The following is a 26230-nucleotide window of genomic DNA, read 5'->3' as shown; positions in this document are numbered from 1 at the left end:
AAACTCCTCGAGGTTAGATTGAGCTTGTGAGCTCTAAAGATACAGTGGCCATGAGCTGGAAAATAAGCTGTCAACACTTGTAGCTGACAGCGGACGGGGGGGGTAAAATGTAACAGCCAGGGAGTCAGCAAAGTTGAAAATGAACAGTGATACATCGGCAGAGTTGAGGGCTGAGCGACAGCACGGCTCACATCTGGGACCGATAATACTAGCATGATCTCAGAGGGAGCGTCATGGATATTGACCTGCTTAAATACATGTTTCTGGCAAAGCCCTTGTTAATAACAGAGCACCAGCTCACGTTGAGGACAGAGGGCGCATGAGTTTCTTTCAGTTTCAAGGACAAGGAAGGGGACAGCAGAGCGGAGATGGTGCCACCATGTCTACCAGCTGATGCAGGTTGTGACTTTATCAGTCAACCATTTTTTCACAGCTTCATCTGGACACAACACATATGTAGTTACACTTGAATGCAGTGTCACTTCAGTGGACTATTTCCCCTCTACCATGGGAGAGAAAATGTAGAGAGATTATTGCAGGCACGACAAGTAAATCAGGAAGGAATTAACGACGTCATAGAGATAGGGTGTGTTTGTGTATATGTCTATGTCTTGCTCAATCAAACGCCTAAAATCTCTACATCTCTATACGCAGCCAGATATCCTGTACAAGACACTGAGACTTTCAGAACATCAGGTACACACAGCTGCTTTGTCATCCAGGAAAGCAAAGAAAAACTGACAGTGACGCAGATAAACCAGGGGAATTACCAAACACCTTCTGCAAGTGAGAGTGAGTTTGGGTCAGAGGAGCCTTGGGATGTTCAACTCCCTCACAGAAAAACAAAGGGAGAGAGTCTTGCGTTTTGTCGTCCCACCAAAAAAGAAAAAAGAAACCATCCTACCCAAATACCTGGTGAAGCTGAAGCTGCATTTAAAACCCCTGCAATGGAATTGCCCCAACAATTCTGAATTTCAAATAACGCAGCTGCCGAAAGATTTGACCCCATTATAGGGATCGTGCCCTCTTCTCACCAATGATGGATTCTGTTGTTGCTGACTATTGTTTCCCTCCAAACCCCTCTGGGCTCTTCCACATTGCTTTGTCAGTGGCTCAAGGTGGTCAACCACACAGTACACTCAGCACTGAGCAAGAAAATAAATGAGCATTTATAAGCAAGAGCTGTGTCATTCTCTGAGCCCACAGTGCTCCAGTTGAGAACTTTGAATGCAGTTTAAAAATAAAATGCAACCAGAACAATGAGAGCTCGATGTTCCACATCTGTATCGTTAAGTTCCAGTCACCCCTGGAAAGAGCATAAAACGGATATGTATGAAGCCATCTCCTCCACTCCCTCTCCACAGCAACCTAGCAGCTGTTTCGCCCCAGCTCCCACTCCTCCCATCACTGCACCCTCTCACAGCCTGAAACAATGGTGCTGTGTAGTGCCTCCCTGCTCACTGATACATCAAATCTTTTGCTGCTGACTGTTAAGATGGCTCGGTAGAGTCCCAACCGCTTGACACCTTCCTCGCAAAGCACTAAATGATCACTGACTTCAGGGTTGACTTTTGAGCCAATTAAGATATTTTACAAGCCAAGGCGATCTCTAAGAATAAACCTGAGGAAATAGTGTGCTGCTTCCCAAGTGCTGGCAAAGTTCAACATTCCTCTATGCTTTTTGCAAAGGTTGCAGATTTTGAATGTGAGCTGGCAACGTTGCGTACAGTGAAAGAGACGACAAAACACCTGACACCTGCCTCGGGACTTTGTGACTGTAGTTAACATTTACAGCACTGCACACTGTAAGATGGACTTGTACATCAGAACAGCTTTGACAAGCCAATGCAGATTTTTCAACAAGTCTTACACATCCATACTATATGTGTATATTAAGTCCTTGAATGACTTACCACCACCTGTGGCACCGTGTCTACCTCAGCCTCAGCTGCAGCCAAGCTCTTGTACTGCTGCGGACTCTCAATGACCAGCTCCTTCTTTGGAGCTTTACTCGCCCTTCCTTGCATTGTCAACAGCTGTGGTAAAATATCTCCGAGCTAGATCCCAAAGAGAAGCGGTCAGCCAGCATGTCCGATAGAGAAAAATCCTTTGCGCTAGATAAAGTTTGGGAAGTTTCTCCCTCTCTCAGGCTCACGCTCACTCTCACCCTCCCTCCTCAGACTGCTCTGACTGAAAGCAGAGGACTCACACCCAGGCTGAGAAGGTGGCCCCTCCTACACTCAGCTGTGCTGCCTGGGGGAGTTAAACACCCATTCACTCACTCACACACACACACACACACACACACACACACACACACACACACACACACACACACACACACACACACACACAGACCCCACACTATCCACCTGCACAGTGACACAGGCTTGACAAAGGCAAACAAAAGATACACATTCCTCAAGTATTACAGCCTGGTCAGGGACTGTCCACACCTTGTGCGGGGCAGCTGAAATAAGAGATGGCTTAAATTTCATCAACAGCAACAAACTGGGAGAGAAGGAGAGAATGAGACAACAACGAAGAGGTACTTCAGTTACATGCGTGCAGCTATAATCAGAGAAATCAGCCAAGCATCTGCAGAATCCATACAGCATGAGGGCTCTACTCGCGACTTCCACGTAAACCTTACAGATAAGAGGCCAGACTGAGCTCATCAGATTGTGGCCTGCACGTCAGAAACAAAACAGATAAATCTTGACCCACATTAACTGTAAGGACAAAGACTGAAGAGAACAGATCATTCACTCTGTCTCAATAGTCACAAACTGTGGCAACAATGAATCACCAAAGTTTTTATTGCTGGCCTGCTCACACTAAATCAACGCAGCTGAGATAGAGACTGTTGGTCATCACAGAATTGAGATTTGGCCCTGCTTCTGTCTCGCTGCTTGTTGATGCAACTGCTTGAAGGGCATTCCAACATGACGCAGCCCCAGTCAACCCACCTAGGAGTGGACCCGACCTACAGATTCCTCAGTGGGCCACAGCAGGGGAGGATGTTATTTTTTCACGCCTGCTTCTGAGCTTAAGGCGAGGGGGAGGGCAGCTGCTCCCCTCCCACTGTCACATGCCCCCATGGGCCCCACACAAGGATTGGCAATCGATATGATATTGATAAGAATATTTTCTCAAATCAAAATATATCTGAATGAAGCTAATTACGCAGAATCACATATGAAATAATCAAATGGACGTTGGTTGGAATCATTACTTTGAACAGCAGGATTTGCTAAAATGTTAACAATATATGATTGTGTAATCAATCACAATACAGATCCAGTGAAAGTCAAACCTTAATACAGAATTATTTTGATTAAAGATTTGAGTTGATTATTAGATTATTCAGTCGACACAAAAATAATCAGCAGCTATTTTGATAATCAAAACATTGTTACTTATTTTGTAGGAATAGTGGAAAACCCAAAACACTGTCTGGTTTCTGCTTTTCAAAGGTGACGATTTGCTATTTCTTTTTGACATATATAAGTGAATATTTTTGAGTGCACTGGTAAAGTGTATTTGGAATTATGATGAATATTTCATAAACTAATTAAGCTGATAAATAAAACAGACAAACAGCAGATGCATCAATAATGATAATATCTGTCAGTTGCAGCCCTAATTACAGTCCGCCCTTAGTCCAACATATTTACACAACCTCAACCAGCCCTCCCTGCTCTCAAGGCAAAACCTAAGCACCCCCACTTCTTCTCAAATTCCACCTACCACAGTTGACTTGTTACAGAACACAGTAGCCTCTGGCTATGTGAAATATTTAAATACTTGCTTTCGATTTTGGCCTCAATCTGGACGATATGCACAGTTTAGCAGTAAAGGGTCAAATTTCATTGGCCTCTGAGACTCTCTGCTATCAGTCACTTTAAGTACATCAGTACAACAGATCGAATAATCCAAGTGTTGTTGACTTGTTTATTTCTGGCACAGCTTCATAGTATAGAATTATAGTTCTGACACGCTTTGGACAGAGTGTGCAAAAATTAGTTGGTTGGTTTATAATAACTACTTGTTTGCCATCGTATCTGAAGACCGATGAGACGATCGATATCAGTTAAGTCTGTGCTACACAGTGAAGTCTGGGATGACATTCAATAGAGGTCGCCAGCTTAAACCCACCCTCAGATGTTGTGTTTGTATGGTAAATGCTAGGCTACTAGGACACTCCCAAAGTTTCACCTTATTTTAACCTGAAGCCAACCACTGAGAGCAGTGCTATAGGAATAACTATATTCAGAAGGGAAACATACTTTGACAGATGGACCAGGTCACCTCTGTCGGGCGCATCATAGAGCCGCATTCTGACAGCTTAATAAAAGCTGAAAGAGCAGGTCTTTGTGAAGGACTTGGTATGAACTGCCCCCTGGCATAGACCTACATCAGCATACCTTTATACACGCAGGGACTGTCTATGTGTGTTTAAGAGATATTAGCTAATCCCTTGCATCAGGTGAAAGTATGAGTCATCATACATTTCCTGTCTCATATAACTGTGTGCTTTTCAGTCAACTTCAAGTAAATCTTGGAAGCAAATGCTTTCCAGAAAACCAAAGAACTTAGCAAGATAATGAAACATGCATGAAGGATTACATTATTTCAACTTTTCTATTATATTTCAGTCGATGTTTAACATAACCACTACAGATGCTGACTGCAGATAATGCAGTGTACTCTCTCCTACCTAACCACAATTCTGGGGAGAGTTTTATCAGATATTTTTGCAAAACACATGCATGTTTACCTTATGACGATCCCGGATGCTATGGTTAAACACTGTTTCATTGATCCACAGTTTAATCCATGGAGTCATTTTGCATTCTGACTCTGCAGGAACAACTGTAGACACTATTGTTCAATAGAAAAATGTAATTTTAGTGGCATATCCACTCAGCTACATTAAAGCATAGAAGGCACAATGATAACCCACTAGTGTCATTGGACATTTCCTGTAATGTAGTTAATTGTGCATAGAGAGTAATGGCACATTACAAGTACTAGAAGCTTGACTTTGATCTCTGAGTTTGTTCCAAGCTGGACTTCCTCTCCCAGACATCTGCGCAATAAGAGTTAACTTCAGATGGACTTCCTCTCTACACAGCAACCCTGGTACTCTTTTCCCAAGTGGCTGACAACTACACATTAGTGTGGCACAGTGCTCACATTTTTTGGCTTGGTGCTTCAAATCAAATTCAGACCTTGCAACGTCATGCAGATCGTTTCATGGAAACCAATACAAATGTATTTCTTTGGTGCCAGCTGGCACTTTGGTCCAAGCAGGAAGGCCAACGGAGCCCTTTTTAGTGGCAGAACAAACACTTGTGTTAAGCAACAACTAGTTTTAGTTGCCAGCAGCAGACCAACAGGATGTTTTGGAAGAAGTGTATTCTGGTCAAATGTGGTTTAATATGGCCCCTACTCCCTTAGCACAACTGAATAGGTAGTACATATGTACAAAATGAAGATGTTTCCTCAATGACTACACACTGCAGTGCTGTGCATGTGGTTCTAAGAGAAGTACACATGGGTAAAAAACAACTTAGCCTTTAAGTAAGATTGAATTGCCATTTAATTTCACTTCATTCATAAGAATTGCTCAACAAATCAGAGATGTGGGCAGTGAGCCAGATGTTTGCAACTAGTGTAATGCAACCAGGCAAAATGACATTTCTTGAGATATAATTCATTCAAATGTTTCGCTGTTGTCCTCTGTAGCCATTTAAGAGTTTTATTGGCTTTAATTTTGTGTCATCACAGACTAATTTCAGTACAATACTAAGGGGAGGCAATAACAAGGGAATCCATTTAGATTTTCTATCATATCCTCTTGCACAAGAGTCAAACAATATAATTCATTTATACAAAGTACATAATATAAATTGCATTTAATTAAAATGTGGGTGCATGGTCAAATTCTGCTCCTTTAACTTCTCCACCCCAAATGATATGAGACCTGATGCAATGCTGACCAAATATACAATGGTAGTGGCATTTGTCAAAACTGTTTAGTATATTGCTCTATCAAATGTATCGAGTACACAACAGTACTGTTGTGAATAGTTGTTCAGTTTGAGGAGGGAGTGGAGGATTCATTGCCCATTTTCCCTCCCCATTTAATTTTGTTTGTTGTTGTTGCTGTCGTTGTGTAACTATTAATGCGTTGATTTTCAATAAAATCAATAAAAATGCCATCGTTAAAAAAAACAAACTATCTATCAAGTCTGGACAAGACTACAGCTAGACTTCTAAGTTACATAACAAGGGCTTGATGCAATCACTGGGTCTTCCTAGCATGGGCCAAAGCAAAACAGGGTGTAACCTGGAATGGAACAAAAACACGGCCCTCCCGTCGCCACCCTGTAGCAGCACTAGGACCCACCACCCTGCAGCCTGATTTTAGTCCATTCCCCAGAGAGTTTTGAGAATGAGATTTTAACATGGAGGTAATAATGACACCATGCAATGACTACACTCCCTGTTAATAACATAACGATAGTAGGATGTGAGATACAATGGCATCAAAAATAACAGGATGTAATCATGGGGCAGAGACAGTCATCTGACGTAGAAAATAAAAAAGGAATGCACTCGGTAATAAAATTTGAATCTATCATTGTTACAATACTAAATGCTATTACAGATCAAGAGCAAAACTTTAAGTTACCTTTATCAATAAATACAAGCCTGAAATGAAACTAACAGAATCGAATATGAAAAATGCCACCCTGGAATCTGTGGGAAAATCAAGCTGCTGTTTTCCAGAGTGTCTTTTAAGAACATGAGCCTGAGTGCTGGAGATAATGGTCCTGTGTATCAGTCAGCAAGTGAGCAGCACACACACAGTCACACACACAAATGCATAAACACATCAATACTGTGACGTCTGAACCCCTTAGAGCAACTTCTGGATGCTCGAACGTCTCAAAAGTAGGGAGCAATCACCAGGAAAAACAACCCTGTAGCTGAACAAAGTGTCCTGTTGTTTTATTGTAAATCCATTAGGCCAAGACATGAAAGCTGTAAGAAGGGTGATCGTATTAGTCGTCTAATGTCCTCAGGGATGTGAGAGTCAACATGGTGTGTAATGCTAGCTGTTTGTCAAGTGTTCAACCTTAAAAGAAATGCCAAAGAGAAAATATTGGCATAGCAAACTAAATGTTCATGCAGAGTTGTGTATGATATGAGGGTAATTTATGGAGGCCAAAAACTGACTCATTCATCAACAAATTAATTAATTAATTAATTAGATAGTTAACAGTAAATAAATAGATATTCTTCAAATATGTCAATTAATAAATAAAAGGAATAATGTGAATAATAAATACATGGATAAATAAAAAAGAGTATTAAAGTAATAAATTATAGAATATACACTGGATATATAAATCAATACTGAAAAAAATAAAGAAATAAATAGGTATAAATGTAAAAAAAACCTACGTGATTTATTTAGTCTTTTCTTAATTCATAGAATAGTCTCTTCTTTATCTCCAAATTGAGTGATGTTATGAGAATAGGCTCACTGGTAATCACAACAATTTCACAAAGCCACACATGCTTAAAATGAAACATCCTCATCAAAGAGCATATTAATCATGCATCTACTAAATGGATTGAATCTCTAAATAGTTTCTGTTTGATGGCATGCAGGCTTGGTTTGGTGCTTCATCAACTCCCCAACAACCCCAAACACAGGAAAACAGACTCATTAGGCACAGTTCATTGGAAGCAAAAGCATCACAGGTCTAAGTTAGAAACATTACTCCCAAAACATCATTGGATGAAAGATGCCTTAATCTTTGAGCGAGCTTAATGAATCACTTTCTCTGTCTTTCCTTGTAACAATATTCCTCTGATAGAAGCAGCCAACACTTCAGCTCTCTGTTACAGCATTACTGCTGGTCTCAAACATTTAAAAAAAAAATAAAGGAAGGAAGCTGAACCTTTCTGAAAGCAATTAATGGTGACATATCAACACTGAAAGGTATTTGGCTGAGTGAGTGAGTGAGTGATAAAGTTACACCATTGGTCGGTCAGCCAAATGTTGGACTTTTCCTATTGGCTATTGCTCTTTCAAAAATAATTTAGTGCTATTATGTCATCAGGGGGCATTTACAGCAGGACCACAACGGTTTTCAATGACCTTATTTTTCTTTATTTGAGGCAGACTTGAATTAAAGACAGGTCTTTATTTCTAATTCCTTCTGATATGTATAATTGGTCATACCTGTATTTTATTGCTTTGCCTCATTTTGATCCGCTCCTGTTTGCCCTGTTAAAGTTACTGCATTGCACATTTATACAAACTAATACAAATTAATATTGACGTTTATAAATAAGTGTTTTGGCACACCTGACCGAGTGGTGCTATCCATGGCACTGAAAGGGGAATTTAATTTTCGCATGTTAAATTAGCACTTAACCTTCTGTTTTGTTTTGTATGATCGCGTCTCCCATATTCTCCATATGGGGAAAGGACAAGGCACATGGTCCGACTTGGAAACAAATTTTGTCCTGGATTTATGACTGATACGATTTTTTCACAAATAGCAACCTTTGCACACCACACAGTCCATCCATATTCTAGGTTTAACTAGTCTGTTAGCTTTGCTAGCTTGTCTTTTCTTTCACAAGAAAGAAACATGACACTGTTGAATTAGAACAGCTTATACATTGCTGTATTATCTCAAATCAGTGACTTTTATATTTAAAGGCAGATCACCTCTTGAGGAGAATGAGATGTGAGTTTCCAGAGGAAGGAAAAGGCCGAGCTGTTGTAATCAGTGAGTGAAATAACAGAGCACTAAAACAACCAATGACGGCCATTTAATTGCTTACTCCATGCCTTCAGAGTACAGATCAGCCTCCCACAGGCAGCTTTGTCTGTGATTGTGTGCATGTAAGTGAATGTGTGCTTAGCCTTTAACACCATTCTATTTTAATTTCCCAGAAATAATGACCTGTGCAATCAGAAGGAATTAAAGGGGCGAACATAATGGTTTATGTCTTTTTAGAACCAAGCCCAATGGATTAAAAAGGTGCAAATTGAGATGAAAAACAAAAAAAGAGAAAACTATTTCACCCCTTAGCGGCACATTCACTGACACAAAGATAAGGTTGGTGTCCACAAACCAACTATATTATTCATTGACATGTTTAGTTATATTTTCAAGTTATCCGATAACCCATACACTTTGACTACACTGACTAAAAATGTGTCAAGCAAATCACATCCCCTGCACACATTTAACAATTGATTTGTAAGACTGCTAAATGCTGACAGAGGATTAATTGACCCTGTCTGGATGATAAGACCATCCCTGAGCCAAGAGAAGAAACCATGCCCTTGACCTAATTCCCTGCTCTCGGCCTGGGCCACTGTCACTCAGCTCTCTGCTGTGAATCTGATGAACCAGCGACGGGAAGGCGACATCACACACACACAGTAGTGAGTAAACACAAACAAGAAGGGCAAGACAAGCTGGTACGGAGCAGCAGAAGCCCTGCCAAGCCCGCCGGTTCACAGATGAAGAGTGGTGATTGATTTCCAGCAGACACAGAGCTCACTGTCCCCCCCACCCCCTCATCTCCCCCATCCCTGCCCACAGAGGCTTTAACCCATGCAGTGCTTAGCGAGAGGCAAGATCCAGCCCTCCTACTGCCCTACATTTTATACTGCTAACGCTCATGGATAAATATTCACAAGGCTGACGTAAGGAAGAGGATAATTGTTATTGCTGTCATTACTGCTGTTGGATTTATGAATCTGAAAATGTAAAAGGCAGTAGTAACAGAGTCAGCAAAAGGAAACTCCACCAGCAGTAGTAGCTTTGTTTCAAAATGGGGTTGTGTCCTTGACAGAGGAAGGGTTAGCACTCAGTGAACCTGCACATACATATTCTACTATTACAACTATCTGAATCATTTATCAAATCCATATGCTGCATTTTCCACCTCTTGAGAGAAGAAACCGTGGAAGGAAAGCAGCATCAACAATTTGCTTTGCAAACATTTTTGATTACATGCCCCACTCGGGACAATATAGGTGCATGTTTTAGACATTTAAAACAGGACTCCATACACAGCATGTGCTGTATATGCTAGTGCTAAAACAAAAGTAATCCTCGTTGGTCAGCAGAAAATGAATCCACAACCATTTAGATTGTTCATTTATGAGGCAAAAATGACAAAAAAATTGCAGCCTCTAGCTTCTCATATAAGAGGATTTGCTGCTTTTCTTTTTTCCAATTCGTTATAACCTTAAATTACCGCCATAACTACTTACAGCTTAAAGCAGTATTATGAGATGGGAGAGGGATGAGAACTCTGAAAGCTGCCTTAACACCAAAGGTTTCTCACTGAGCTACTGTTTTTTAGGGCTGAAACAATTGATTGATTCATTGATTTGTTTTTTGACAGAATTAATTGTCAACAATTATGATAATAGATTGTTAGAGTAATTTATTAGGGCAAAATGCAAAACATTCACTGCTTTGCAAACTATCAGAATTTATTACTTTTCTTCTGTTTTGTAAGGGAACCAAACATCTTTTTTTTTTCAGACTGTTGGTCTGACTGCTGGTCTCTGAGTACTTGTGAAAAAACAAAGATAATAGAATAATCAATAATGAAAATAATCTTTCATTTAAGCTCTAATATATACTGTATGAATAAATATATATAATTTTTTCCATTTGAATAAAATGAACAGGACAATACCATACATATTTTGTCAGCACACACACACACCTTAAGTACTCTCGGTGTTGGCAATGCACGCGACTCTCTCCGACTCAGCGCTCGCTCAGCCTCAGATGGCCCAATGGGCTCAGCTGCTCCCTTACAGATGTAGCCACTACAGTTCCTCTCTAACACAGTACGCAGCCCATCAAACACAACCGTGCTGGTGGTGCACCCCATTCCTCCAGGTCCAAACAGGCATCAGTCAGGAGAGCCTGCCAGTGACCCAGTTTCCTCGATTGTCCCCTGTTCCTCTCTGGTCCATGATTTAACTCTGACCCGCAAATCCACAGCTCCTGACCCAGGGAAGGAGCGCTGGTGTCCCGGCTAAAAGATCCAGAGAGGAGAGCCAAGGAGGACGGCTGGAGTGTGAATTTATTCACACACAGAAAAAGAGTCTCACGGTAATTCCTGGCTGCCCCAGTCTGTGCTTGTAGGAATACCTCAGTCAGCAGACGAGATACAGTGAGTGAGTGAGGTAGAGCAGAGAACAAGGGATAGGGGGGATGAAGGATGCTGTGTGAGCTCTGCTGCAGCTTCAACCAATACTGAGCTTCCGTGCAACGCAGGCTTGTATGTGCATCTGTCTCACTTACTCACTCACTTGCTCCTCTGAGCCCCTATGTGCATACGTGTTTCCAAATTCTACCGTATCTTTATGCTTTTTCATTCCCACATTGGCATACTGTGGCTTTTACTAGACAAGAAATGAATTAACCTCTTTTATTTTAACTTCCCAAAATGAGACTCCTCTAGGGAGCCGGATGAATAATTGTGAAATAAATGGGTTACACTAAATGGCGTCTTATATCCAGAGGGAGAGTTTGATTCCATGGTCAGGCAAACAGCAATATGGCTGAATGCTTATTTAGTTCAGTTGAGAAACCAGGGGGCCAATGGCAGAACAAGTGGATGAATCACACTGAATAGATGGCATGTAATATCCAGCAGTCAGCAGCCTGTGTTGTAATAAAAAATATGGCATGAACAGAAACATCTGCTAAGAAAGTGCAATAATTCTTCACCAAACAAATTAAATATTCAAAAGAGGTACCACACATTTACTAAAATAAAATTCAATGTCCAAATCTCATGAAAAACCCAGTGACCTGACCTCAAGCCTCAAAGAAATCTCTGTTTACAAAACATACCAAGGACATGGGAGGATTTCAACCTTTTAGGCCAAGACATCAAATAAGGGTTTTTTTTTCTATAAAAGATTAGCTGCTGCTTGATCACATGCTGGCTGCTCTGCCAAGTACACAGATATATTGGGAGTGGAACGACAAAATTTGATCACATACAGGCTTTTTGAAATGCCAGGGAATGATTCACCCGCTACCATGGCCTTTGGTTAAAATGTCTCTGGACTATGAACAGGAAGACAAACGATAAAAAGCAGAAAAACATTAAATGTCTTGAAAAACAACTGGGAAAAAACAAAAAAAAAAAACAAAGAAAGTTCCTGCATCTACAGTTTGCTGCTCCTACATTTGCAAAGACGGACACTTTCATTTTCACAATCCTTCTCATTAGCCCAGTACTTAAATCCTCCTGTGGTTCAAAACTGATCAACACAGATGGACATATGCTATCTGACTTCTGCCGTTGCTCATGTTCCACATCCTGATTATGAGGAAAAGGAGAGGGGACGAGGAAACAGAGCCGTGTTCATTTTGGTTTATTTATCACTGTCTCTTCCCTTCCTGCAGCTGCAACTCTCACACTCAAAGACCCCTAAAGACCTCTGAGGGACTTGTCAAAAAAAAAAAAAAAAATCATTCTTGTCACATTGGCACATACAAGATCTTGCTACTGAAATACAGTAAGTCCCCCTTTGCAGCAGCTGTGCTTACTTTCATAATGCTTGATCCTGTAACAAAAGCAAGCTGGCGTCTGTCTGAGAACTTCCTTTTAGAGATAGACCATCCGAGAAACCTTTCATTGTGTCGTATTAACAGGTAAAACACACATGCATGGTTGCAGGTAAACACAATACAAACACACATGTACACGTCTGGGAGAAAGTGAAGTGCTCCCTTACATCATGATGGTGCACTAAGCCATAAATGCTTGCACGCATTCCTGCTTGCCGTTGTGTTAATATTTCAGCAGTGCTTGACACACTGAACTACATTCGAGTGTACGATGAGATGAGCTGCGGAGGGGAAGCAGCTGAGCCCGTAGATGAGGAGATTCAGTCAGAGAGAGGGAGACAGAGGGAGAGAGAGACTGAGGGAAAGCAGGGACAAGACTCTGATTACGCCCATCGATCTGTTGGGAAATACATCTCGTCTTTTGCTTTATCCTCTTTCTCACACCTCTGATCCACTCTCCATCCCTCCGTTGCTAAAAAACAGGGATTTTAGGCTTACTATATAGAATAACAAGAAGCAATCTGGTGTAAAACTGGTAAAACTGCAAAGTCATAAATCCACTTTTTGAGGCTATGTAGGCCAGCAGTGACACAGATTTCCTTTAACTTGTGCTCCTTTTCTTTTGGGTCTTTTGGTTTAAGCTTTTACCATGAGGCTGTGTGAACCCAAATGTTTACGTTATACTTAGTTTGAGAAATATGGATTAAAAAAATAAAAATTAATTAATTAATTACAAAATTCATATTGATACAACTGTGGCAGCTGTATTCTTTCCTATTATTCCTGAGTAGAAAATACCCTTTCCTATGATAGAAATTCACAGAGGTCAAATACCAAAAACAAAAATGTGTTTGTCCTCTCAAGAAACTTTATCAACAGCTGTCAATTATTCCTGCCGGTTATTACTAAATGAGTACCAACATAAACACGAGTATAACAAAATGGATAATGATGCATGACTACAAGCAGACATTGTTTGACGTGTCACAGCTGGTGATCGTAAATCTTTTGCCCCAAGGACACAAATTCTTCTTGTGCATGTAAAGACATGTCTGCAACAATGTAAAGAGGCTGCTGTGAGGGCACTGTATGGAATTTCTTGAAAAAATGATGCAGGTAATTTAAACACAAAAAAAAAACTTGTGATTATATGTATATTTAAAATATTGCCTTCATTTTATAGAAACAGACAAGACAAGAAACATCTACAAAGAGGGAATACGACATTACAAATCTCCTGCTTGAGTCAAACCGCGGACGTGTTGTTGTGCTGTACGCACTTTACTACTACTAAACCAGAACAACTCCAAAACAGGTGACTTGTTACGTGCATGTATTCCATTTAAACATTATGCTTATATCAAACAAGCATTGCAGGAAAAATAGTCGAAACCAGACCAGGTGGTCAAACACAACACAAACTGTTACAGTGTCTAGAGGAATGTACACAAGCAGCTACAGCTGGTTATCTGCATTGTGAGGAGACTTGTCCATTACTAGCCAATCACAAGGTCCCAGGATCAGTGGGTGGCTGCTACTAAAACGCTAACATATTGCAGTGGCATGAGGCAGGTCTGCAACACGTCTGCCATATCTGTTTACTATGTAACCAGCACATCCCAGGTTTAAATCCAGCTCTTTCACTCCTATATTTCCTGTTACTCTCAATGTAAACCCTGATGGAAAAAAAAGGGCACAGTGCCAACAGGGAGTTTGAATAGATGCCCCCACGTTTGCTTGACCGATGAGTTTTAGCAGTTACTCTACCGGTGATACATTTTTAAGGTCAGAGAGGGGATTGCTGAATCATTAACTGTATCAGTGTTTCTTTTTTCTACCGCCCTTGTGTCTCACAGTCTGCAGCGAGTCTCCACATAACAAATGCTGCTAGAAAAGTAAAAATATCTTTTACATTAGAAATAGTTTCTCCATTTGACTGTGACACACACTGCCTGCCTTGGTATAATATATGTTAGTGCCTGACATGGACCATATTCCAGCGCCTCTGCTCAGCTTGAGGACATCTATTCTGTGCATGTCTGGAGCTGACAAATGAAGTGGCACTGTAGCCTCCAGCAGTACACAGTTGGACTGTGTCAGCCATGCTAAATGTTGAATTGGCGCTCCAGGCAAGGCAATGCTGAGAATGGTAAGGGGAGGGGGGAGAGGGGGGGGGGATTAAAAGTGTGCTGAGGCACAGTGTGGGTCAATCTGTAGAAGTTCAAGTGTGAACATCCTCTGTGAGTCCATGCTGCACAGCTCTGCTCAAATCTGCAGCAGCTGCAGAGGAGATAAGAGGCGGTCTGAAACACTGCTGGGTGCGTGGAGCTGCATGGATTACCGCTGCTGTTGTTACACAGCAAGGCTTTTACTCTTTGCAGTGGGCTATATTTCTGGCACAGTATTAAGTATGACCCCCATAATGCACCGCTAATGCCGCTGATTGTTTATGTCTTCTTAAGTATAGCCATAAGTTTCTAGAATATATCAGTATATGAATGGTGTCAGTATTCACTTACACTTTTTATTGTATTCTAGTGGTTTATACTGAAGTTATTTTCAAGCGTCAAAAACTGAGAAAACCAGATTTACATCATTTGAAATAGTGAAGCAAATGATATCAGCCAATCAGTCTTGTGTTGTGAATATGTGCAGACTTCAAATCATCCCTATTCAAATCATTACGACTTATATAACCAAACTATGTATAATATTCAACACATTTACATACTTTCTTCCATAACACTACTGAATTAACAATATTACCTCTATTAGAACTGCTATTAAAGATTATTTTCATAATCGATTTATCTGTGTTGTATTTTATAGATATACAGATTAATCGTCTGTAAAATGTCAGAAAACTGTGAAAATAGTGAAAGTGAGTCAAAGGTCTCAAATAAAGCTGTTTTACCAACCAACAGATTGATTTTTTGTCTCATCAATAGACAAAAAAGTAATCAAATTAATTGTGCCAAAGCGCGTTTGAAAACAAATATGGATATTAAATAGTACTTATTTACAATGTTGCTTAATCTTTAATTTCTAGTTATAATGAACTGTAAATTTACACACAGTATTTCATTGGGTTTTGCTTAAAAAGCTCTATTCCACTAACATGCACACATTACACTATAACCAGTGTGACTATAGGCCCATAGACGCAGTTTCATAACTGGTTTACACCGACATCCTTATTGATTTCTTAGTAAATTGCAAGTGAAATAACTGTTTCTCTTCTCCACCTGGACTCACCGACCACAGTCACAACATCTGCTGCATGTGGACACTATCACCGGCCTGGAGCAACCCCCTCCCCAAAATAACACCGCTTGTATTAATGTAGCCATTTCAAGCTGTTAACAGCAAGTGGTGGGTGGAGCCAAATTAAAAACATCAAAGCCAGCACATGTGGACACAGAAGGGTCAACTTGAGTTTCACACTAAGCAGTGGACAAACCAACAGACAACAAAGGCAGACATGTCCCCGCACGGCTCAGAGGAGTAGAGGGGAGTTCAGGAGGAGCTGGCATCTCATCTGAGGAGCCTCTCTAGGATGAAGGTCAAGTCCGCAGCTGGTCATGTTTCCATGCCCAGGGTCTGCTGTGAGACTCTGAGGGGAGAGGTATGTGTATTTTGTGTGTGTGTGTGTGTGTGTGTGTGTGTGTGTGTGTGTGTGAGAGGCCACAGTGTGGTGCACCGCAGTGACATCACCCGCATATCCAGCGGCGCAGGGCCGATAAAACAGGCTGGCTCCCAGCTGGAGCTCTCTAGGGACTCCAAAAAGGAAGTGGCTGTTTCCTGCTGATGTGTGTGTGTGTAAACCCTGTCATAACAGAGCCACCTCCCGCTGCCCACTTTCCTTAAAATTCAATCAAAACTCCTGAACCATGGAGAACTTTGTGGGCATTTGTCAGAGTAATGCTGACCTCCTCCTAAATTCAACAACACAAATGGAAGAAGTACAATTTTATTGTAGGAGCACAAAGCCAGGAGCTCTATTAACCCTTGAGAGGCTTTTGAAAATGTTAAGTGTGCCGTTTCCTGTAGAGTAAAAAATTTGAAGCAGTTTTTCAAGTGTTTTTGTTTGAGAGAAAGGTTATTTGGGTACTGCCCTACAGTTACACATGTGGGTGGGCTTCATAGCTAGGCATGGAATCTCAATAAGCCGAGTGCTTCACATTTTTGACGCTGAGTTTACATTAAAACCCCAAAATACTTGACACATGACGCAACGGACAACAGAGTGGACTCCAATCATTGTCTGAAGAGTCAATGTACTGCATAGATTAAACTCTAGTCTCTCTTTGACCTGGAGATGAAACCCAGGTTATCCTGTCCATCTAAAAATGGTACAAAACAAATACAACAGGGGCCACATCCTCTTCCTTTTTCTTGGTATTTTGGGATGGTTTATTTATCCCAGGAGAAGAAAATGAGCCATTTTCCTGAGGGGTACTGCTTCTTTTACTTTGTTGTGGCGCAGAGTAAGTATATGTTGAATGAAGGACACAGGCACAAATTAAAAGTATGCACACACACGCCCACACCCACAGACACACACACACACACACACACACACACACACACACACACATACATAGTATGTATCTGTGTGCGGCTCTGTTAGGTCTGCAGTGAGTGAGGTTGCTGCAGTGGGTTCAGGTTATCATTAATACACACCGCTAATCAAACAGTGCCTTTCCTCTGCTGCAGCAGCACCAGCAGAGATGGTCTGAAGCGGTGCCAAGCCCAGAAGGCCTGCGGTCACCCTCTTACCCCTGCCAACTGTGCTTTGGCTTCACTAGACATGAGCACAACACAAAGTAATCTGATAAAAAATAAGTAAATAAATAAATAATGCTTACTCAAGCAAACTAATGCACCACAAATTTGATCTCACTGCATATTCAAAATTACCTCTGGTAAATAAAATGCAGTTGCCTTGACTTCAAGTTTGTTTTCCTTAGGAAAATAAATGAAGAACTGATGATTGCTGCACAACATGCAATAAAACAGCCACAGGGGAGCGTTAGAAAGTAAAAACAACTGTAGAAACAACTTCATTTTTAATCAGTTTTCATCTGAAAGCAGAAACATCAACATGCATGTACTCCTACCCCCCCCCCCCCACACACACACACACGCACACACACATGCAGAGCATTGCAAAGCTCTCCTCAGAGGTGAAAGGCAGAAAAACATCAGCGTATGAATGCCGTTACCGCCACCTACAGGCGGACGAAGATACTACAATGTTTTTTTTGTTTTTTTTTTTTACAGAATTTAGGTGTGCATGAAAGAAGACATAATATTGAACACACTGAAAAGACTGCATTATTATTCGTTATATATCAACAAAACTCTCATTCGCTGAAAATACACACAGTGACGTTCTTCCTTCAGTGACTATACTGCTGCTGTGTGATACTATAGTCTATAGAAACAGCAGGCAGGATCTGCTCCCTGCACTCATTGGTATAATGCAGCCATTGTTTTCTCACATGCGTGTCATTTCCAACAGCTCAGTGAGGAAACAATCATTCCCGCCGCTAGAGTCACTAAAGTGGAAGAAGAGGTAACCATATACAGACTGGGCTGTACAGGAAGGGAGAGTTACCCAGCTAACAGTGTTTTCACAGCTACAATACCTCATTCAAATCACAGACATGAGGCAGACCTGCTGGCTGCCAAGGCCAAAACAGGCTTAGTGATAACACTGTGATACATACAGTGATAATGAATTGTCCCTGGTTTCATTCAATACGAGTCAGGAAAACAAAATTTCCAGCAATCACGTTTTGTGCAGGGAGAAAAATGTCACCGTGATGACAAGCTGTCATCACTTACTGTGAATAGTACAGTTCGGTCTACACGACACTCAGCGGGTCAGTAGCCGGTGCACAGGTGTGAAGGAGATTTCAGAGTGAGTGTGTCATCATGGCTGGGCTCTGACATGCAGTGAGGAAGCTGAGAGATCCTGAGACAAGCCCGTACTGGCCTGATGCGAGGCCTGATGTGAGGCCATCGCAAGGCGAAACAGCTACACTCTGTGAGTCACAACTGCAGGTCCAGCATTGTTTTAAAAGCTGTAAAGGAACCTCTGACTTACAGCATTCACAGTGTGCTCTCTGCCAATACGTGCATAGTTCAGACTGTGTAGTAGTTGAAGCAAACTGACTTGATATTACTAACATCATCTAAGGGTAAGGCTCAGACAATATTCAGTCTGTTTAGTAATCAATTTAGTATGAGTGAAACTGGATATCTCTTGACAGCATATTGTCGCTTTCAAATGAAGAATTAGGGTGAAATATGTCACGCCTTAATCAAAACACATTAGAATCAGGATATACTTTTCTTGTACTAACATGAAAGAGTATTTAAACTAACATTAGTCACAGAGCCAAGCATTCAGTTTTCAGAAAAGTAAAATACCCAGTGACCCTTGCAAGGCCCAGGAGGTCTTTTAACAACATTTACCACTATTCTGAAGGTGTTTTCAGACTCCTCAAAAACTCCTCTAACTATCTGGATGAACATCTGTTGCAGGATAAACAATATCTTTACCCCCTTTTTCAAAGTGTGCCTTATCCAGGTGGCTGAAAATTACACATGTAAAGCAGAAGCAAAAATATGAATGTTATTTTCTATGACAAAGCAAAAGGAAGTGGAAAGTCATACTAACATTCCAACACAATGGATAACAACATCTTTAATTTTGAATCATACATGAGCAAAGAGATATGTCACTCATTTTGTCTCTGCATATTCATGGCATGTCTTGTCTTGCGTTGGATTGAATTTTTTTTGAATATGCAGACAAATGTGTTGTTTTATGACAGAATAAAACCCTTTATCATCTTTGTTTGGATTAGGAAACTTAAACAAAGTTGCAACTTAACAAATGGGTTTAAAATCTATTATCATGCAGTGGATGGAATATTTTCTATTAAATGCCTGTTAATAACAAAGCCCTCATCAGTGATTAACAGATAGATGACACATTAGGTATCTTAATAAAAACAAATGGAAGCAATCAGCAGTTAATTGTTAATCCAGGTCCATTGCTTTCTGTTTGGAGCAGTTTATGTAAAATATCCCACAGCCTCAGGAGAAAAAAAAAAAAATCTTGTCTAACAGATGGTCCGTACCAAGATTTACTCAAATATCCCACAATGAAAGTCGGTTAGACTGAGCAGATTATATAGCAGCTCCCTCACTTTCAACACACCATCAGCTGCCACACAGGAGCATGATACTGTTTATCTGACCACTGAATGCGGAGTGTGTAGAAGGGTGTCAGGTGAGGGAAACAAGGAGGAAGGGTAGGAAGCTTTTGTCATCTAACATATGGCATTCTGGGAGGGAGGTGTAAACACAGACTGAGGTGTAGTGAGAGAGAGAGGGCGGGGGGAGGGGGGTTAATCTTTATAGCTTCTAAACTGAAAATCAGCGTGAGACAAGCTTTAATGTGAAAGTGGAACCAAAGACAAACATGATGAGGCACAAGAAGAGCATAACAAAGCAGAAAACACAGAGGAAAATAGAAGATACGGTTAAAACTAATTAAAGACAATTCAGAGATTATTTCTTCTTGTTTGGGAGCGATTTAAGAACAGCCGTGTTGTAGGGGGTGGGGATAATTGGTTGTGGTGGTGGTGGATGGGGGGGGCGGTTTGTAAACCTTTAAGGATAAGCTAATCTCAGTTGGCTCTTTGTTTGTAATCAGTGGAAATCCTCTCGAGCCTGGTTCAATGAGCCCTGCTGACAATCAAGGGAAACAGAGGATGGAGGAGGAGATGAACGCATGTCCGTGCACCTGCACCACTAAAGTGGCAAGTGGGTTTATGTGTAATACTGTACCACACAGCTCCCAGGGGACGCCACGGACAGCTGTTAACCAGAAGCTGTCACACATGGTGGCTACAAAAAGTGTTTTGTTATCCATCTTGGATGCACAGTTGGACAATATGTTGATACATTCTGGAAACTATTAATTTGTCAACCATTTATATCGTTTAAGCAGAACTACATTACAGTAATGTTGAGTTTAAGTATGATTTTTGGATTAAAGTGATCAGACTTAATGTGGTTGATTAGTCAAAAAACAGACATTCATATCAGGTTATGTTATCTATGAACAGTCACTCATTTATATTGATATTATAGTAGAAAATTATATATACAAAATAAAGGATTTCATCCACATCTTCCACTCCTAAGTGGATAAAGACGTACACAAACATGCTAAAATGCTGATGTACAAACTCATTTACATGTCTGTACCAATTTGTACCTGAAATATCCTATGTTGCATGCTTGCAGTAAATCGGGGAAATCTAATTGTGCATAATACACAGATGCAATAAACTTGCACTGTAATTTCAGCCTGTATTTAGCCACGAAAATGAAAACAAGCCTGTTGTAATCAGTGGTTTATCAGCCGTGCTGTTATTTTTGATTGTTTCATACACACAGGATTGGTTTTAGAAAATCCAGGAGTGGCACACCGCCTCTTTCCTGTTGTAGCCACATTTGCTGGTACTGCCCGAGCCAACCAAGCTGTGCCCAAACCCCCCCCCCCCTCTCAGAGGTCCCCACCCTTCCTGACAGAGGAAATGCATGTTGTGGGATACATCCCTGTTTTAGAACAGCATGACTGGGACAATCAATACTGAACTGCATACTTCGTCTCATGGCCTATCTGTGTCTTCAATTGGCCACGTTTCACTTTTAGGAGCAGCAGAGCCCCCTCAGTCCCTCATGTAGGAACACACACAGGGCAGCAGAAATCTCTCATGACGAAAAAAAAAAAAAAAAATCTCATTATTTGCTGCTGATCCCGTCTCTGTTGTCGGCATTTTGCGAGATTTAACCTGCCTCATGGATCAGGCTAATGCCTAAATGAGCAGGGTGGCTACTATAGCAACTAAGATGGATTTGACATTTTTGCAAGTCTTAAGTGAGTCACTTGAGGAAGCGGGAAAAAATGGATGATAGCTGCAAACTTGAACCAATCAGAATCCATCAATCCGAGTTCACAAGGGTTTTGTTAGTCACGCAAGATTTAGTGTGAAATATTTTGGAAACAAGGTTGAAGGAATTTCAAATAACGGACTCTCTCTCTTTTCTCATATTTTGCGACGCATTGAAGATATCACAGCTAATCAGATGTTTGTAGTAAATTCAGCACACACTGCCCTGTGAGTGGGGGGGGGGTCGATGGCCTTAAAAGACTGACTGGAGACACTAATAGCAGATTAAGTCAAGTCAGGGATACTGAGCTGTTTATCTGCACAGCGGTGTGCACGGCATAGAACAGCGATGTGATCCTGTGTTGTTTAGAACTCTCTCCACCATGCAGGGTGTCTGTTTTTAGGCGCTTTATACAACATAACACGTGTCTAAATGTCAACAGTGTCTCTGTTCGGGGTCCAGGATCACTTTGTTTACCTCCATCACAAACAAGTGTGATTAAAAGCAGGCCTTCAGGCACACAGCCATACCGCTGCTCTTCCATAAACACCAGAGAGCTAACTTTATTTATCCATCCAGGGAGAGGATACTGCAGCAGCATAGTGCACACTCAGAACAATCCCGCCTCCTCATGCTAAGTCCCTGCAAAACAAACAGGGAGCAAACAAAAACAAAGCGTCAAGGAGAGCTCCATCTCTACTGTATGCACAGGCTTTGACAGAAAAACCAAACACCGATTATTAGGGTCACATGATTTCCTCCTGCTTAAGACTTTCATTTATGTCTTCAAGCTATTGTCCAGTGTTCCTCCGTCTCATTTTTCTGAATGTCAGCTAATGTAACAGCAGACGAAGGAATTTTTTATAAATACAGGGCCCGAATCTCAGTGAATTTGTCACGTTAAACAGAGCTCATTTGTTTATTGTGGGCTGAGAGTGCACAATGGGCTTGTATTGGCTTTCAAAGAAAAAAAAAAGGAACCTCAGTGTTTTATGTAAATGTTTCTTGAATGGGCAACTCATCAAAATTCATTTCACGTGTGATAACTTGTCTAAACTTTGCACTGTAAGCGTTTCAAGTGTTTAGTGTGACAGAATACGTCTCCAGCAGTGGATGAAAGAAGCTTAGTAAATTTGCTCAAGTGCTGTTCCGATGTACGATTATAAGATACTTATACTTTACTTGAGTAATTTCCTTTTATGCCGCTTCATATGTCTACTCATTTGAGATGGAAATATTGGATTACTGCATTAATTACAATTAATTTATAATGATAAACCAGTATTTCCCAACCTTTTTTGGCTTGTGACCCACAAAAAAGCAAAGCGTATTTCCACACATGTTGACAGTTCCACTACAGAGTAATGCAAAATAAAACAAAGATAAGAGAAAAGCCTGAAATATGAAAACAAATTTGTGTTGCAGGACTTTGTTACTTCTTCTTTCCTTCTCCTTCTGCCATCTCACAACCCTTTGGAGGGGCCGGACCCCTGGGTTGGGAACCTAACCGCATATAAAGTAGCTAAAAGTAGCTCCACTTTAACCTGCTACAACAGCACAACAATGCTGAACACATTAGCCCCCAGCGAGGTAATCATAGAGCTGAATCGACGTCTGTGTAAAGGGGAGAGGCCGGCATGGTATCTGAAATCACATACATTAAGCAGGTTTTGTTTGGTTCAGTGTAAACAAGTACAGGCGGCATAATGGGGAGTCTTCTTAACAGCAATATAGCGGAAACTATTTCAAAGGGGCTATTGATGCATCAGCACTGCATAAGCAATATAATGATGTGAGATATAATAACACAGGAGTAATTTTTCTGCAAGTAAGTACTTTTACTTTTGGTACTTTAAACACATTTTACTGATCATATACTGTTGTTTTACTTAATCTGGGTTTTGAATGCATGACCTTACATGGTTTGACATGGTTGTATTGGCAGTTTTAAGTAAAGGATCTGAGTATCTCTTCCACCACTGCTCCATTTAATGTTTTTTTTTTCCACAGTCTTTCAAGTCCGTCAGATCTGTCTTTGCACGTGTCAAGTTTACGTAAAAAAAAAATCCAAAAGATGAGATGCAAACCCTGCCTCAGAACCAGCCTTTGCTCGGCCCCACCCCCCTGTAGGTTGTGCCCCTCCCCACCTCCCACCCCCTCTTTGGTCTACTGTGTGTCAGAGTGAGGAATGCCAGCTATGCAGCCGGCCTGGTAAAAAGTCATTACAGTTTATCCCCTCTGGCTGTGGCAGGTCCCGTCCACACTCCGCAAAGCCACAAGAGCGGGTGCTGAGAACTGCAAAGATTTTAAACTCTGTTTAATTAAGCTAACAGCATGCACTGTGGGAAAAAGGGGAAACATCACAGGGAAGAGCTTGCATTAACTTCACATTAAGGAACCTCTGACTTTTATCTATTTACCTGACAAGTGTTGCTCGGCTCTGGTGCTTTGGGTGGATTCAACTCAGTACCCTGACCTTTGAGGGAAATCCCACAGGAACAATAACAATATCAATAGTAACTTTCACTTTCATCTCTGTAGTCTGATAGCTGCAGCAGGAATGTTAAGTACTTTCCGACTGCAGGCCTCCATCTATCATCACATATGAAATAAACACTTGACAATTGTTTCTATTCCAGTGAAAAACACAACTAATATTTGCCTCTCCTCTGCCTCAGATGATACTTAAATCGGCAACGATAAAACATGTCAGTTTTCATGCTATTTATAGATTCTTCATAGGGGTTTTAACTCTAAATCTCAATGGGAAACTATCTTTTGTACTGGCTAATTGTATGCTAATCCATCCCTCTGTGTTACACCACATCCGACAGCAGCTGATCCCGTGGTGATCTGCGTGGAGAGAGTGAATGGGAGGTCAGCGACTGCAGCGAGGCAATGTCAGAGGGGCCAGAGGGAGAGATATCGTGTTCAAAGCAGATTATCCTGCTGAGAATGGGCTGTTAGCCTAGACACTAAACCCAGGTAGTTGCATCAGGCACACAGAGGAGTGACTGACAGAGAGTACAAAAAAAAAAGTGGTAAGTATTTTCTCACAAATGGCCATATTCTAAAATTGATATGCTGGATGACGGGTTGCTGTTATGAAGCTGTTCATTAAGGGTTATTTCTTTATTCCTTTTTTGGGTGTTTGCCCAACTGAAGTATTGGACAAATAGAAAATTTGAACAGATGCTCTACATGAAAAGTTAAAGGATTACCAACATTTTTAGAATTTATCCATTTAATACCTGTATAGTCTATCCAATAGTTTCCGGGACACTTCACAAAAAAATCTAAAACACGAACATTTTCCTGGCATCACAGGAAAAATCAGGGGATCACCAACGTCAACAGGATTCATCCTCTCGGAACTAGCGTCTGTACAAAATTTCATGGCTATCAATCCTTGAGTTGTTGAAATATTTCAGTCTGGAGCAAACTGGTGCACTGACAGAACAACAGACTGACAGAGCCGCACCATTAGCATGGATAAAAATAACACTTGTACAAAACCTTGTTTTTTATCAAGGCTGTTAAAGCTCAAAGGGTTCAAAACACTGGAGTGTGCCGTACAGTACATCAAAGAATCAGGTCAACTCCACACTCATCAAGTAAAAGAGTGAACCTCCACTCAGAGGAGAGGGTAAATCCTATAATTGGCAGTGATTCAAAAATGGAGAAAATGCCATCCGTCGGGCGGAAAAAATAATGACAAGGTTACAAGTGTTAGCCTACGGCGTACCCTCCAATCTTTTCTGTCATGGTAACGGCCATATTCCCACAATTACAAGTTAATGGCCAGTTGCACTGAAGGATAGGAGGGAAACATTACTTTTATAGACAAATTAAGGAGGCTAGGACAGTATATACACCTCACAAAAACACATACGAGGACTTAAAAGGAAATGTGCTAGTCATTAGTCTGCTCTTTCTAGACATTTCTCATTCAGCCAACATGGATGCGTTGCTCAGTCTGCAGTCAGGAGTGCTGTAGTGCTTTTCAAGGCTTAATCCGATGAGCTTAATCTGTGGGTCAATGCATGTACGTGCAGAGCAATGAGTGCTTTAGGCCTGACCAGCGTCACCTCACAGCTAATACTCTGGCTGGCCTTTTTCAAAATTAATGAATCAGTGATGGCAGGCAGAGCAGTATCCACCTGCACTTGATATATTTCTCTCATTCGCTTGCTCTTGTATGGGTTGGGCCATGTAAAGACCTGTTTCTAATGGCGCCATTCATATGACTGTTAGGAGCTGCTTTAGGCTAATGGAGGCTCTCTCTGCCATGCGAGCCTGTGCTCCCTCATAACTAAGGCTCTGATGTAGGGAAGGCCATAAAAACACACGGTAAAGCACTAGTGTCATCAGAATAAATAGTGTCTATATACTATAAGACTAACAGCCATGCTAGCGGCTCTGTGTTACATGTACTCATTTGGCAGATGCTTTAACCAAAACAACTTACAAGAGGGGGACCACTAAAGCTTCAGTACAGTAGGAGACTTTGGTGTAAGTACTAAGTACTACGTCTATTCAATAAGTGCAAGGAGATCAAGTGAGTGCTAGGCATGTTAGAGTGTTAGAGATGTTAGGAG

The 26230-nt window shown here is 41.1% G+C and overlaps 1 protein-coding gene across 9 annotated transcripts in view; it reads right to left on the bottom strand.

Annotated features, from left to right (window-relative positions):
- zmp:0000001200 (dedicator of cytokinesis protein 9) overlaps positions 1-26230 on the bottom strand; it is a 78115-nt gene that overhangs the window by 44704 nt on the left and 7181 nt on the right. For 3 of the 9 annotated variants that reach the window (XM_056389411.1, XM_056389418.1, XM_056389416.1), the window contains exon 1: positions 1914-2167. The exons of 3 other annotated variants lie outside the window; for them this stretch is intronic. In XM_056389411.1, the coding sequence (XP_056245386.1) occupies positions 1914-2027 (114 nt within the window). In that variant the 5' untranslated portion in view covers positions 2028-2167. Of the gene's footprint in view, positions 1-1913; positions 2168-10785; positions 11039-26230 lie in introns of those variants that run through there. 3 more of the 9 variants (XM_056389409.1, XM_056389413.1, XM_056389414.1) reach the window with 2 other exon arrangements.

This window comes from Seriola aureovittata, chromosome 11 (assembly GCF_021018895.1).
Source record: "Seriola aureovittata isolate HTS-2021-v1 ecotype China chromosome 11, ASM2101889v1, whole genome shotgun sequence".
Taxonomy (NCBI): Eukaryota; Metazoa; Chordata; class Actinopteri; order Carangiformes; family Carangidae; genus Seriola; species Seriola aureovittata.
The sequence above is the reverse complement of the archived record's forward strand: the minus strand, read 5'-3'. Positions and strand labels throughout refer to the sequence as shown.